The sequence below is a fragment of the Mandrillus leucophaeus genome, unplaced genomic scaffold (assembly GCF_000951045.1).
Source record: "Mandrillus leucophaeus isolate KB7577 unplaced genomic scaffold, Mleu.le_1.0 Scaffold532, whole genome shotgun sequence".
In the NCBI taxonomy this organism is placed as follows: domain Eukaryota; kingdom Metazoa; phylum Chordata; class Mammalia; order Primates; family Cercopithecidae; genus Mandrillus; species Mandrillus leucophaeus.
In genome coordinates, this window is record NW_012105720.1 from 1035218 (window position 1) to 1048552 (window position 13335).

The 13335-nt window shown below is 37.1% G+C and overlaps 1 protein-coding gene across 2 annotated transcripts in view; it reads right to left on the reverse strand.

Moving 5' to 3' along the window:
* The window catches only part of DNAH7 (dynein, axonemal, heavy chain 7), a 384437-nt gene that overhangs the window by 340262 nt on the left and 30840 nt on the right, over positions 1-13335 (reverse strand). For both annotated transcript variants that reach the window (XM_011997181.1, XM_011997180.1), the window contains exons 6-8: positions 6286-6373; positions 5115-5295; positions 2760-2835 (exon numbers count right to left, since the gene is read on the reverse strand). In XM_011997181.1, the coding sequence (XP_011852571.1) occupies positions 2760-2835; positions 5115-5295; positions 6286-6373 (345 nt within the window). The remainder of the gene's footprint in view (positions 1-2759; positions 2836-5114; positions 5296-6285; positions 6374-13335) is intronic.

The following is a 13335-nucleotide window of genomic DNA, read 5'->3' on the forward strand; positions in this document are numbered from 1 at the left end:
AAAAAAAAAAAAATTAAATTAGCTGGGCATAGTGATATGCGCTTATGATCCCAACTACTTGGGAAACTGATGTGGGAGGATTACTTGGGCCTGGGAGGTTAAGGCTGCACTGAACTGTAATCATGACACTGCACTCCAACCTGGGAAACAGAGAAACTTTATCTCAAGAAAATTACAAATGAAAAAATAAGCCAGAAGTGGTGGCTCACACCTGTAATCCCAGCACTGTGGGAGGCTGAGGCAGGTGAATCACTTGAGGTCAGGAGTTCGAGATAAGCCTGGCCAACATGGTTAAACCCAGTCTCTTCTAAAAATACAAAAATTAGTTGGGCGTGGTGGTGCACACCTGTAATACCAGCTACTCAGAAGACTGAGGCAGAAGAATCACTTGAACCCCAGAGGCAGAGGTTGCAGTGAGCCAAGATCACACCACTGCACTCCAGCCTGGGCAATAGAGTGAGATCATGTCTCAAAGAAAAAAAAAAAAAAAAGTATACACCTTAATTTTAAAATACTTTATTGCCACAAAATACTAACAATCATCTGTCTTTTGCGAGTCATAATCTTTTTGCTGGTGGAGGGTCTTAATGGCTTCTAACTAACCAAGCTGTGACGATTTTTAAAAAATAAGACAGCAATGACATCTGCCACATAATCAATTGACTCTTCTCTTCGTGAAAGATTTCTCTGTAGCATTCAATGATATTCGAAAGCATTGCACCCAACTAGAACTTCTTTCAAAACTGGAATCAATCCTCTCAAACTCTGATGCTGCCTTATCAAGTAAGCTTACATAACATTCTAAATCCTTTGTTGTCATTTCAGTGTTCACAGCATCTTCACCAGGAGTAGAATCCATCTTAAGAAACCACTTTTTTTATTCATCCATAAGAAGCAACTCCTCGTCTGTTCAAGTTTTATCATGAGATGGCAGCAATTCAGTCACATCTTCAGGCTCCACTTCTCATTCTTGTTCTCTGTCTTCCAACACATCTGCAGACTTCCTCCACTGAAGTCTTGAGCCACTCAAAGTCATCCACAAGGGTTGAACTTCCTCCAAACTTCTGCTCATGTTGATATTTTTACCACCTTGTATGAATCACAAATGTTCTTTACGGCATCTACAACAGTGAATCTCTTCCAGAAAGTTTTCAATTCTCTTTGCCAAGATCCCTCAGAGAAATCACTATAGTAGATATAGCCTTTCAAAATTTTTTCTATAATTTCAACTTTTATTTTAGATTCAGGGGGTATAAGTGCAGGTTTGTTACACGGGCATACTGTGTGATGCTGAGGTTTGGGGAACAATTGATCCCAACACCCAGGTACCAGCACAGTCCCTGCTATAGTTTGTATATACCCTCCAAATCTCATGTTGAAATGTAATCACCAATGTTGGAGGTGGGGCCTGTTGGGAGGTAACTGGGTCATGGGGACAGGTTTCACATGAATGGTTTAGCATCATCCTCTTGGCACTGTCCTCGCAATAGTGAGTTCTCACGAGATCTGGGTGTTTTAAAGTGTGTGGCATCTTCCCTCTTACTCTTTGTTGATCTTGCTCTCACCATGTGATCCCACTTTGCCTTCTGCCATGATTGTAAGCTTCCCAAGGCCTCCCCAGATGTCAAGCAGGTGCCAGCACCATACTTCCTGTAAAACCTGAACAACTGTGAGCCAATTAAACCTCTTTTCTTTATAAATCACCCAGTCTCAGATACCTCTTTATAGCAACACAAGAACAGTCTAACGCAGAACCCAACAGTTAATTTTTCAATCCTTGCTCCATTATGGAGATAGCTTCTTTTCTTAAACCTCATGAAGCAACCTCTGTTACCTTCAAACATTTCTTCTGCAGCTTCCTTACCTTTCTCAGCCTTCACAGAACTGAAGAGAGTTAGGGCGTTGTTCTGGATTAGGCTCTGGCTTAAGGAAATGTCATGGCTGGTTTGATCTTCTTCCAGACCATTTCCTCCATATCAGCAATAAGGCTGTTTCACTTTCTTGTCGGTCATGTGTTCACTGGAGTGGCACTTTTAATTTCCTTTGCATTCACAACCTGGCTACCTGGTACAAGAGGCATAGCTTTGGCCTATTTTGGCTTTCAACATGTCTTCCTCACTAAGCTTAATCATTTCTAGCTTTTGATTTAAAGTGATAGATGTGCGACTCAGAGGCCATCATGGGTTACTTGGCCTAATTTCAATATTGTTCTGTCTCAGGGAATTAGTGAGGACTCAGGAGAGGAAGAGAAATGGGGGAGTGACTGGTTGGTGGAGGAGTCAGAACACACACGACATTTACTGACATCATTTGCCATCTTACATGGGTGCAGTTTGTGGCTTTCCAAGACAATTATAACAGTAACATCAAAGATTATCGATCACAGATCACCATAACAGATATAATAATAATGGAAAAAGCTTAAAATATTGTAAGAATTACCAAAACTGACAGAGAGACACAAAGTGAGCACAGGCTGTTAGAAAAATGATGCCAATAGACTTGCCTGCCAAAGACCTTCAGCTCCAAAAAAACCTCACAAACCTCCTATTTGCAAAAAACACAGTAGCTGTGAAGTGCAACAAAGCAAAGTGCAATAAGATGAGGCATGCCTGTATATGAAATATATACATACACACACATTTATTTATATATGAATTATAAACATACATTCAAGAAAATACAATCGGTGTATAAATATATAAACATATACAGAAATGGTCACATAATCAACATCTTAGAGGAATCTGATCACTTACTCAGCACGATGGGCTGGAAGTTCATCTGTCTTCTTATCATCTTCTTTCTCTCGAGGATCTTTTAAAACGAAATCAACTAAAAGAAAATTTTAAAATTCTGATAGATAACCTTATATTAACTGTAGTATATTTCCAAGCAATTGCAATGCAGTTCTATTAAAATTAACTGTTTAAATTATATTAAAGTTGCTTAATAATGAGCATCTATGAACAGAAGAAAAATTTTAAAATCTTTCAAGAAAATGTATCATGTCTGTGTCTTTGAGGATATATGTTCCCTTTCTTAACAGAATGTGTCCCTCCTCTTTCATTTGAAAGGAATACCTGCTCCTAATGTTACATTTTCCCTTATAGCTATTCCATCAGAAATATTCTTGTTGAATTGAAGGTCAACAATACAGGGCAGTAGTAGTAGTAGTTCTATTCACTGAGAAAAGGTACGTACAGTTGGCCGTCTGTATCTGCAGGTTCTGCACCCATGGATTCAACCAACCATGAATCAAAAATATTCAGAAAAAATAACAGACAACAATAAAAAATGACACAAAAATAAACCGTGCAACAATGACTTACATAGCATGTACATTGTATGAGGTGGTATAAGAAATCTGGAGATGATTTAAAGCATATGGGAGGATGTACATAGGTTATATGCAAATACTATGCCATTTTATAACAGGGACTTGAGCATCTGCAGATTTTGGTATCTGCTGGGGAGGGGAGGGTCCTGGAACCAATCTCCTATGGATACCAAGGAACAACAGTATTGCTTTGTTTCTCTTTTAAGCTGCAGAAGAGCATAAAACAGTCTTGTTATAAAATCAGTAAAGTCAGCTACCTCGCTTCTGTCTTCTACGGTCTTTAATTCACATTTAATTCTAATTCTTCTGTCTGTCTTTCAAGATGCTCTAATATGCAAATCATATGTATTACCCCCTTCCCTACACTCCTTCAGAGACTCTCCTTTACCTTTAAGTGCTCTAAAAAGGCACATAAGGCCCTTCAGATTCTGTGCCCTTCCCCAAATGCAGCCTATGCTTTGGCTTCAGAACTGACAAGCCCCGAAGAGGCTCTCATGCACATCTGCTATGATTCACACCATTTCCTAGGCCAAGCATGTTCCCTGCTAGACTGTTGCTCATCCTTCAAGACTTAGTTTAGGTTCCTCCAGAGCCCTTCCTCACAAGTCAGAGATGACCTCTTCTCCCTTTCCTTCTGTTTCTTCCCTTACCTTCTGTTACCTCCTTATCTTCTGTTTCTCTCCTCTTTGGACTTACTACTTTGCTGTATTATTTAATTTGTCTATCTCCCTCATTACACTATGAACTCTGAGGGCAGGGATTAGGCTCTTTATGTTTATATTACCAGGATACTCCATAGAAGTCACAAATACAATGAATGTCCTCCACCAAGAAGGGTCCCCCACATTACTCCAAAGCATTATTATTTCTCCAACTTTGAACACAGTATCTGTCATACCATGTTTACTATCACAACCAACTGGAGACGCTTTTTAAGAAGTACAGATTCCAAGGCCCTGCCTCCAGGGATTTTAATTCAGTTGGGGCCAGAAGTCAGTATTTTTAAAATGGTTCCGATAATCAGTCAGCCTTAGGATCTATTTGTCTGTACCATGGGTTAACAAATTATTTATGTAAAGGGTTAGACTGTAACTATTTTCAACTTTGTGGCCTACAAGGCCTCTGTCACAACTGCTCAATTTTGCTCTTGTAGCTCAAAAGCAGCCAGATACATAGACAACTTGCAAATGAATTACTGTGGCTATGTTCCAATAAAACTTTATTTATGAAAACAGGCAGTGGCCAGATTTGCCTGTGAGCTATAGTTTGTCAGTCTTTGGTCTACTGCAACAACTTAGTATTAATCACATTCTAATTTATCACATCAGTAATATTAATGTTCATTGTTAATGCTTACACTTTTAAGTAATTATTTAAATATGTATGTCTTGTCTCATGTCTACACCAAAAGATCCTGGAATGAAGAGACCATCTTAAAGGGAGAGGCTATCTCCTAAATGCCTAATGCCTTGCATAAATTAGATGCTCCCAAAATGTCTTGAGGGCTTGAAATTAATACTTTATAATTTTCTTCAGTGCTATCCTTTGTGGTGGGGATATATCCCTACAAATAGAAATAGAATTATTTTTTGTAATACCTCATTAATGAATTTGCCTAAGACCTTAAGTAATATAATAGCAATGTAAGAAATGGCATAATTATAATATTGTGAATAGTTTCAAGTATAGGTATTAATTTGTAATACAAAACATACAAAAATTATCTTTAATGAGACATATTCAAATTAAAAATCAAAGCATAATGCCAATTTACCTATGGATTTCTTTACACTAAGAAGATAATCCTCTCTCATTTCATCAGATAATGTAGCTATGCTGTCAGTGAAGACTTTCAGATGTTGTGGAACTAAACCCAGTACATGTTCTAGCCAAGAATCTTCCATCGGGGCTACATGGTCTGTATCAATTCCATGGTGAATATAATAGTAATATCTCTACAAAAAAAAGATAAGAAAAATGTAAATGTATAACAAAAGAAGTATGTTTATCAAAAATAAAACTACTGAGCAAAATTCAAGTTTTAGGAGAACAAAGTATTTATAAAGGATAAAAAAGTATTTGGTACAATTCACACAGGCATTATTTGATATCTCCTAAATGTTACAAGTATGTATTTTCATGAAAACTAAAACTCTTAGTTTATAACTATACTGTAAAACATCAAGTTAACAGAGCCCATGCTGAATTAGTGTTCTGTAAATTTTTTAAATGTGTTGTTAGTTTTTGTCCTTTTATTATTATCAGAAGAGATCTTAAAAGTTCTAAGCAAATCAGTATCTCTATATATTCACTCCAGAAATATTATACAATAGGATTTAGGACATTTCCAACTGGCCTACTAATATTCCATACTATAATTTTATAGCTGCTATTGGATATGCTCATAAAATATTCATTTTAAAACAAGTCATTATTTCCATAATAATGAACATTTAACTTCAATATATGTTCACAAATTTTTACATATCACTTATTAGAAAAAATTTAAATGTCAAAATATCTTTTAATTAGCAGTGTTAAGTCTTTGATATTTACATTTTTAAAAATTATTATGTATTTAAAATACTTGAATAATTACTATTTCTAAAGTAAGTTAATATGCCTTGTAAAATATACATTATATAATTATTATAGGATAATTTCTCAGAAAAAAATTAAGGCACATGAAGCTATACATGACTGAGGCTGGCTTTAATATGGAGAGCAAATAGATTTGAAACTTTTTTAAACTGTGGTCTTAGGTAGCAAGGGAGAGAATGATTTATTCTATAAATCCCACAGAGCCTTTTTATAGGACTCTGTATTTATTCCTATGTCCACGGAGTTTCACAAAGGAGGAGCACAGAGTGTTCTCAAAAGTATAAAATTATCTTCAAGTGTTTCTTTCATTTTCAATTATACTGACAAAAGAAATGGCCTGTTACCAAGATGTCTTTCTCTATAGCAGAAGTGGTCGGTTTTGGGATTGTACTTCCATCAGGGACAGCTGAGTCTAAGTCAGCACCTTGTTGCCTAAGAAAACGATAAACATACTATTCAAAAGTAGATAAGGGATAGTTAGAACATAAAACAATGGATATAAGAACACCAGGACTATTTTCTATTAAATCATAAGGAAAAATGAATTGTTGAACATTTTACAAACAGTATACATATTTGTTTGGTGCTATATTCCTCTCCAAATACTTTATTTATAGAGAGATAATTATATTGGAAGTTATTTGCAAGACCTATTCAGAAATCACACCCTTCTCGATGGCCTTTACTTATTCTTCCTCATTACTCAAGAATCGAGCTCTCTCTTCTTTGAACTTATAAAGGAACACTCTTGCATTATTCCTAAAATATGTATGGTTATTTATAAATATGAGTTTTAAAAAGAGCATTGATGGAAAGTACTTTAAACACAGTTTTGCAGAAGACACAGACATATTCTTCAAAAGGCCATTTCTCAGATTTCTATAGACATACAAGTTAGCAATCAGTGACATGGAAGCTCTTATGTGCCTATGTATTTATTATTGGGTATGTGTTCATATAACACAATACTGTTTCTAACTATAATTCAATTCAAAATATATGCCAAAGATGAGCCACATTTTGTGACACGCTCTGGGGCTACACTGGGCAGAAAGGCATAGTTCACATTTTCAGAAAAATAAGTTGTTCTGGGATAACTCTACCTCTTTATAATTGACTGTATCATTCTCTGGATCTCAACTTCATCTTAGATAGATACAGGTCACTGATGCTGTATAACTAAACACACCTTCCCACTAACTGCCCAGTGAGGGAAGACTAGAGGTTTATTGAGCATATCTGAGATACCATACCAAAGTGGGTACCCAGAAGAGATCTTCTAACTTATTTATCTTTTGCAAATCCAGGAATCCAGTGTTTTGTGAATTATACATATTCTTTTCAATTATATGGACAAGATAAAAGAGTCAAGGCTTTGGGTAATGTCTCAGTTTAATTCAATACATAGCTAGTGCTCAATAAATGTTTGTTAAGTGAGAGAATGCAAGTATGAAAGTAGTAGAAATCCTCAAAGTATTTAGTATATGGAGAGAAAACGGTTGATATTCTAACTACAAACATCTGAGGATTCATTCATCTGCAGATGGACAGTCAGGTTGATTACATAACTCAGCTATTATAAACAGTGTTGAAATGAACATGGGCATGCAGATATCTTGAACACACTAATTTCAAATCTTTTGGGTAACTACCCAAAAATGAGATTGCTAGATCATATGGTAATCCTATTACTAGTTTTTTGACGAATATTTGTACAGTTTTCCATAATGGCTGTTCTAATTTACATTCCCATCAACAGTGTACAAGGGTTCCTTTTCTCCACAAAGTGTCTTGAAAACCTACAACTAACATTTCACATTAATGTGAAAATCTGAATGCTTTCTCCCTTAGACTAAGAATTCCACTCTCACCAATTCTTTTCAATAATATATCAGAGGACCTAATAAGTGCAAAAAGGATATAAAAAGAAAAGCATCCAAGTTGGAAATGAAGATGTAAAATTGTTTTACTTGCATACGGCATGATCGTATGTATAGGAAATTCTAAGGAACTTTTAAAAGCTCTAAAATAAGTAAGTTTAGTAAGGTCTCAAAATGTAAGGTCAACAAGCAAAAATCAATTGATTTTTCTATATACTGGCAAAGACCAACCAGAAAATAAAATTCAATAATTTCATTCACAATAAAATTTTTTAGTGGGATTACATTTTTAAAAAGAAGGGCAAGATTTCTACACACAAATATATAAAAAGTGCTGAGAGCAACTGAAGATCTAAATAAGTGGAGAGAAATAACATGTTCATGGACTAGGCAACTCAATATTATTGAAATGACAATTCTCCAAAAATTGATTCATACACTCAATGCAATGCTTTCTAAATCCCCATAAGCATTTTTCCTTTACAAAATCTGACAAGCTGATGCCTAATTGTACATAGAAATGCAAAAGACCTAAAACACTCAAAACAATTTTGAAAAAGAAGAATAAATTTTGAGGGCTTAAACTATCTAATTTCAAAACTTACTATGAAGCTAAAGTAATCAAGACAAGTATGGTACTGGTGTAAAAATAAACATATAGATCAATGGAACAAAAATAGCCCCTCATATATGGTCAAATTATTTTCCACAAGTATGCCAAGGTAATTCAAGGGATTAGGGGTTGAAACATTTGAACATTTATATGCCAAAAAAATTGAACCTCAAACCATACCTCACACCATAGACAAAAATGAAGTTGAAATGTATCATGCATGTAAATGCAAGAGTTAAAATTATTTTTAAAAACTTAAGCCAGGCACAGTGGCTCATGCCTGTAATCCCAGCACTTTGGGAGGCCAAGGCAAGTGGATCACCCAAGGTCAGGAGTTTGAGACCAGCCTGACCAACATGGGGAAATCCCATCTCTACTAAAAATACAAAACTTAGCTGGTTGTGGGAGTGCACACCCTTAATCCCAGGTACTTAAGAGGCTGAGGTAGGAAAACGCTTGAACCTGGGAGGCGGAGGTTGCAGTGAGCCAAGATCACGCCACTGCACTCCAGCCTGGGTGACAAAGCAAGACTCCGTCTCAAAAAAACCTATAAGGCTTCCAGAAGAAAATATAGGAGGAAATCTTTGAGAATTTGTATTAGGAAAAGATTCTTATATAACTCCAAAAGTATGAAAAACAAAAGGAAAATTGATAAATTATATCTTAACAAAATGTAAAACTTTTTCTTTTCAAAAAACATTGATATAACCTGCAACCACTGTTGCATCACCTTCTACTGTATTAAGTCTGATGGGTCTTTCCACCACCTTTAAGGCACTTTGGATTTGTTGGAGGAAGAAAACTGAATGAACAAAGGAGAAGACAGGATGACAGAAGACTGTCATGTTTACTGCCAAACTGCTCTCAAGGATGATTGTGTGAAGTAGCTGAAGAGAGGCGCCCAGTGCCTGTCTTCTCTATAAAGAAGGACCAAAACAGCAAGTACATAAGCACACATCAAGTAGAGCATCTAGGGGAGAACATTGGAATCCAGCAGAGAAAAAATAGGGACCCTCTGAGACATGGAAAGCTCAAGATGGCAATGTAGAGAGGAAAGTAAGGCAGTAGGCCAGTTCAGCCCACAGCCAGGAGGAATGCTCCATTGCAGGAAAAATGTAAGTGAGACATTTCCCAGCTGTCTACATTTCCACCAAAGAAACCTGCAGTCCTAGACACAGAAAAGCCTGTTGGCTCTCAGGATCCCTAAGCCTAGTATAGGGTGCTGCATGGAGCACCCACAACTGCATTGTTCCAGAGAGGGAACTCGGGCTAAATCCCATTTCTGGAACCCAATCTGCTATAGCACTGCACCATTTTGAGAGCACAGCCAACACCACAGGATTACACCCTGCCCAGGGCACAATAGTACCTACATCGCTACATTCTTTTTTTTTTTTTTTTTTTTTCCAGACAGAGTTTCACTCTTGTTGCCCAGGCTGGAGTGCAATGGTGTGATCTCAGCTCACTGAAACCTCCACCACCCAAGTTCAAGCAATTCTCCTGCCTCAGCCTCCCAAGCAGCTGGGACTACAGGCGCCCACCACCATGCCCAGCTAATTTTTTTTGTATTTTTAGTAGGGACAGGGTTTTACCATGTTAGCCAGGCTGGTCTCGAACTCCTGACCTCAGGTGATCTGCTTGCCTTGGCCTCTCAAAGTTCTGGGATTACAGGCATGAGCCATCGTGCCTGGCCTCCACATTCTTAAGGCCCCACTGATATCCCCCTACATCCACCCAGAGGGCTACAATAGCATGGCATCGGCTGAACCCAGTGGGCAGCCATAGCACCAGCACCCAAGTTCATGCAGTGTCCTACTACCCAAGGAAGAGGCAGTCCAGCACATCAAAGAGGCTTCCCCCAGGGTACTGGGAACCAAAGTGTGTACTCCCCAGAGCCTAAAAGCAGTCTACCTGGAGCCACTGCCACCAACAATGACCCTGCCCCCTCATCAGCAGGGCCACTGTGTGTCCCACCTCAGGGTCCAGGGACCAGCCTGCCCACCCCACTGCTGACACTGCCAGTGCCCACCTGCCCCACCCTGGACCTTTCAAGCTGGCCAATACTCTGGGTGTGATCTACTCTAGCACTCAAGGACCAACCTGCCTTCACTATTGCAGGCATCTGTGCAACCTGTCTGGGTCCCAAAGAGCAGATCTCCTTGCCTACTAGTGCCCACATGCTCTGCCTAGAGACCTAAGGACTGCCTTCCCAGGGCTCAACACTGCCAGTGTCCATGCATGCCACCCAGGAAACCAAGGACCAGTCCACCTGGCCCACTGCCACCATTGCCAGCACCCACACACCCCTCCTAGGACCCAGATACTACCCTCCATGAGTCATACCACATCCCCTGCCAGTGCTGCCATGCACCACCTAGGGACCTAAGGACTAGCCTACCTGGTGTCCCTGTCCTTAGCAAAGCCTCATCACAGCCTCCACAAACACCCACAGCCTAGCCACTAACTAATTTGCAGACACCATTGATATCAAATACAATCAAAGTAATCACATGAACATTACACTATGGTGTCCACCCAGAACCAAAGCCAAAGCACCCTATCCAGTTAACATATTGATACATTCACAAGAAAAGGTATTTTCCTATGGAAGCTACTTCATAAAATTGGAAGAAGTGACAGTTATAGCAGATGCACAGACATCAACATAAGGACAACAGAAACATGGAAAAAATCAAGGAAACACAACACCTTCAAAAGAACACAATAATTCACTACCAATAGGCCCCAAACAAAATGAAATCTAAAAAGCGCCTGAAAAGAAATTCAAAATAATGATCTCAAGAAAACTCAGCAAGATACAAGAGAGCACATATAAACAATACAAACAAATCAGAAAAACTCATAATCTGAATTAGAAATTTAATGAAGAGATAGATGTCATAAAAAAAAGAATCAAACAGAAATCCTGAAACTGAAGAATTCAACGGACAAAATAAAAAATAAAATCAGGAGTTTCCAAAATGGACTAGATCAAGTAGAAGAAAGAATTTTTTAACTTGAAGACAGGTATTCTGAAATAACCCATTGAGACCAAAAAAAAAAAAAAACGAATCAAAAAGAATGAAGAAAGCCTGAGGGGCATATGGGACACCATCAAGCAAACAAATATTGAAATTTGGCGAGTTTCAGAAGAAAAGATGGGGAAACACATAGAAAATTAATTTAATGAAATAATAACTGAAAACTTCCAAAGTCTTAGAAGAGGTGTAAACATCTAGAAATACAAAACTCAGAAAGATCCTCAAATAGATTCAATCCAAAAAGTTCCTCTCTGAGGCACAACATATATAGTTAATCTGTCAAGTCAAAGACAAAGAATTCCAAAAACAGCACAAGAAAACTTCTTGTAAAATTTTCTTGTCAAGTGACACATAAGGGAATTGTCAACAGAAAAACAGCATATTTATCAGCAGAAACCTTAAAGACCAAGATAGAATGAGACTATATTTTCAAAGTGCTAAAAGAAAAAAAGAAATGTCAACCAAGAATACTATACTTAGCAAAGCTATCCTTCAGAAGTAAGGAGAAATAAGGACTTTCCCTAACAAATAAAAACTGAGCAAATTCATCACCACTAAACAGGTCCTATAGGATATGGTTAAGAGAGACCTGTATCTGGAAGCAAAAGCATGACATCTATCATCCTGAAAACACACTAAAGCATAAAATTCACTAGAAGAGCAGATACACAAATGAGAAAAAGGAATGGAGCATTATTATTAAAGAAGAACACCAAATCACAAAGGTAAGCAGTAAGACGAGAACAAAGGTCATATAAAACAACCAGAAAACAATCATTAAAATGACAGGAGTAAGCCCTCACCTATTAATAACAACCTTTAATATATATAAACAGTTTAAATTTCCCTAATTAAAAGATACAGACCAGCTGAGTTGATTTAAAAAACAAAACCCAACTATATGCTGCTGACAAGAAATTCATTTCACCTCTAAAGGCACACATATAGACTAAAAGTGAAGATATTCCATGCAAATGGGAACCAAAAACAGGTTTGGAATTTGCATGGTATTATCTTCACTTTTAGTCTATGTGTGTCTTTACAGATGAAGTAGTAACTATACTTCTATCAGACAAAATAGACTTTAAGTCAAAAAAACACAAAAAGGGATAAAGGAGGTCATTATATAATGAAAAGGGATCAATTCACCAAGTAGATCTAATTATAAATATATACCCACTCAATACTGGAGCATTCAGATATATAAAGAAAATATTATTAAAGTTAAGGAGAGACATAGACCCCAACACAATAATAGAAAGGAACTTTAATTCCCCACTTTCAGCATTGGACAGATCATCTAGATAGTAAATCAACAAAGAAACACTGAACCTAAACTGCACTATAGACCAAATGGACCTAATAGACATTTACCAAATGTTCCTTTCAATAACTACAAAATATGTATTCTTCTGATCAGTGCATGGAACATACTCCAGGTTAGACCACATGTTAGGCACAAAACAAGTCTCAGTAAATGTAACAAAATCAAATCAGACACAATGAAGTAAAACTAGAAACCAATAGTAAGAAGAACTTTAGAAACAGTACAAATATAGGGACATTAAATACCAAGCTCATGAAGAACCACTGGATCAATGAAAAAATTAAGATGGAAATAAAACATTTCTTGAAACAAATAAAAATGAAAACATAGTATACCAAAACCTATGGAATACAGCAAAAGCAATGCTAAAAGGGAAGTTTACAGTAAGAAACCTGTAAAAAACAGATTTCAAATAAACAACATAAAAACATACCTTAAGGAAACAGAAAAGCAAGAGAAAATCAAATCCAAAATTAGTAGAAGAAATAATAAAGACCAGAGTAGAACTAAATCAAAGAGACCAAAGTCTAGGT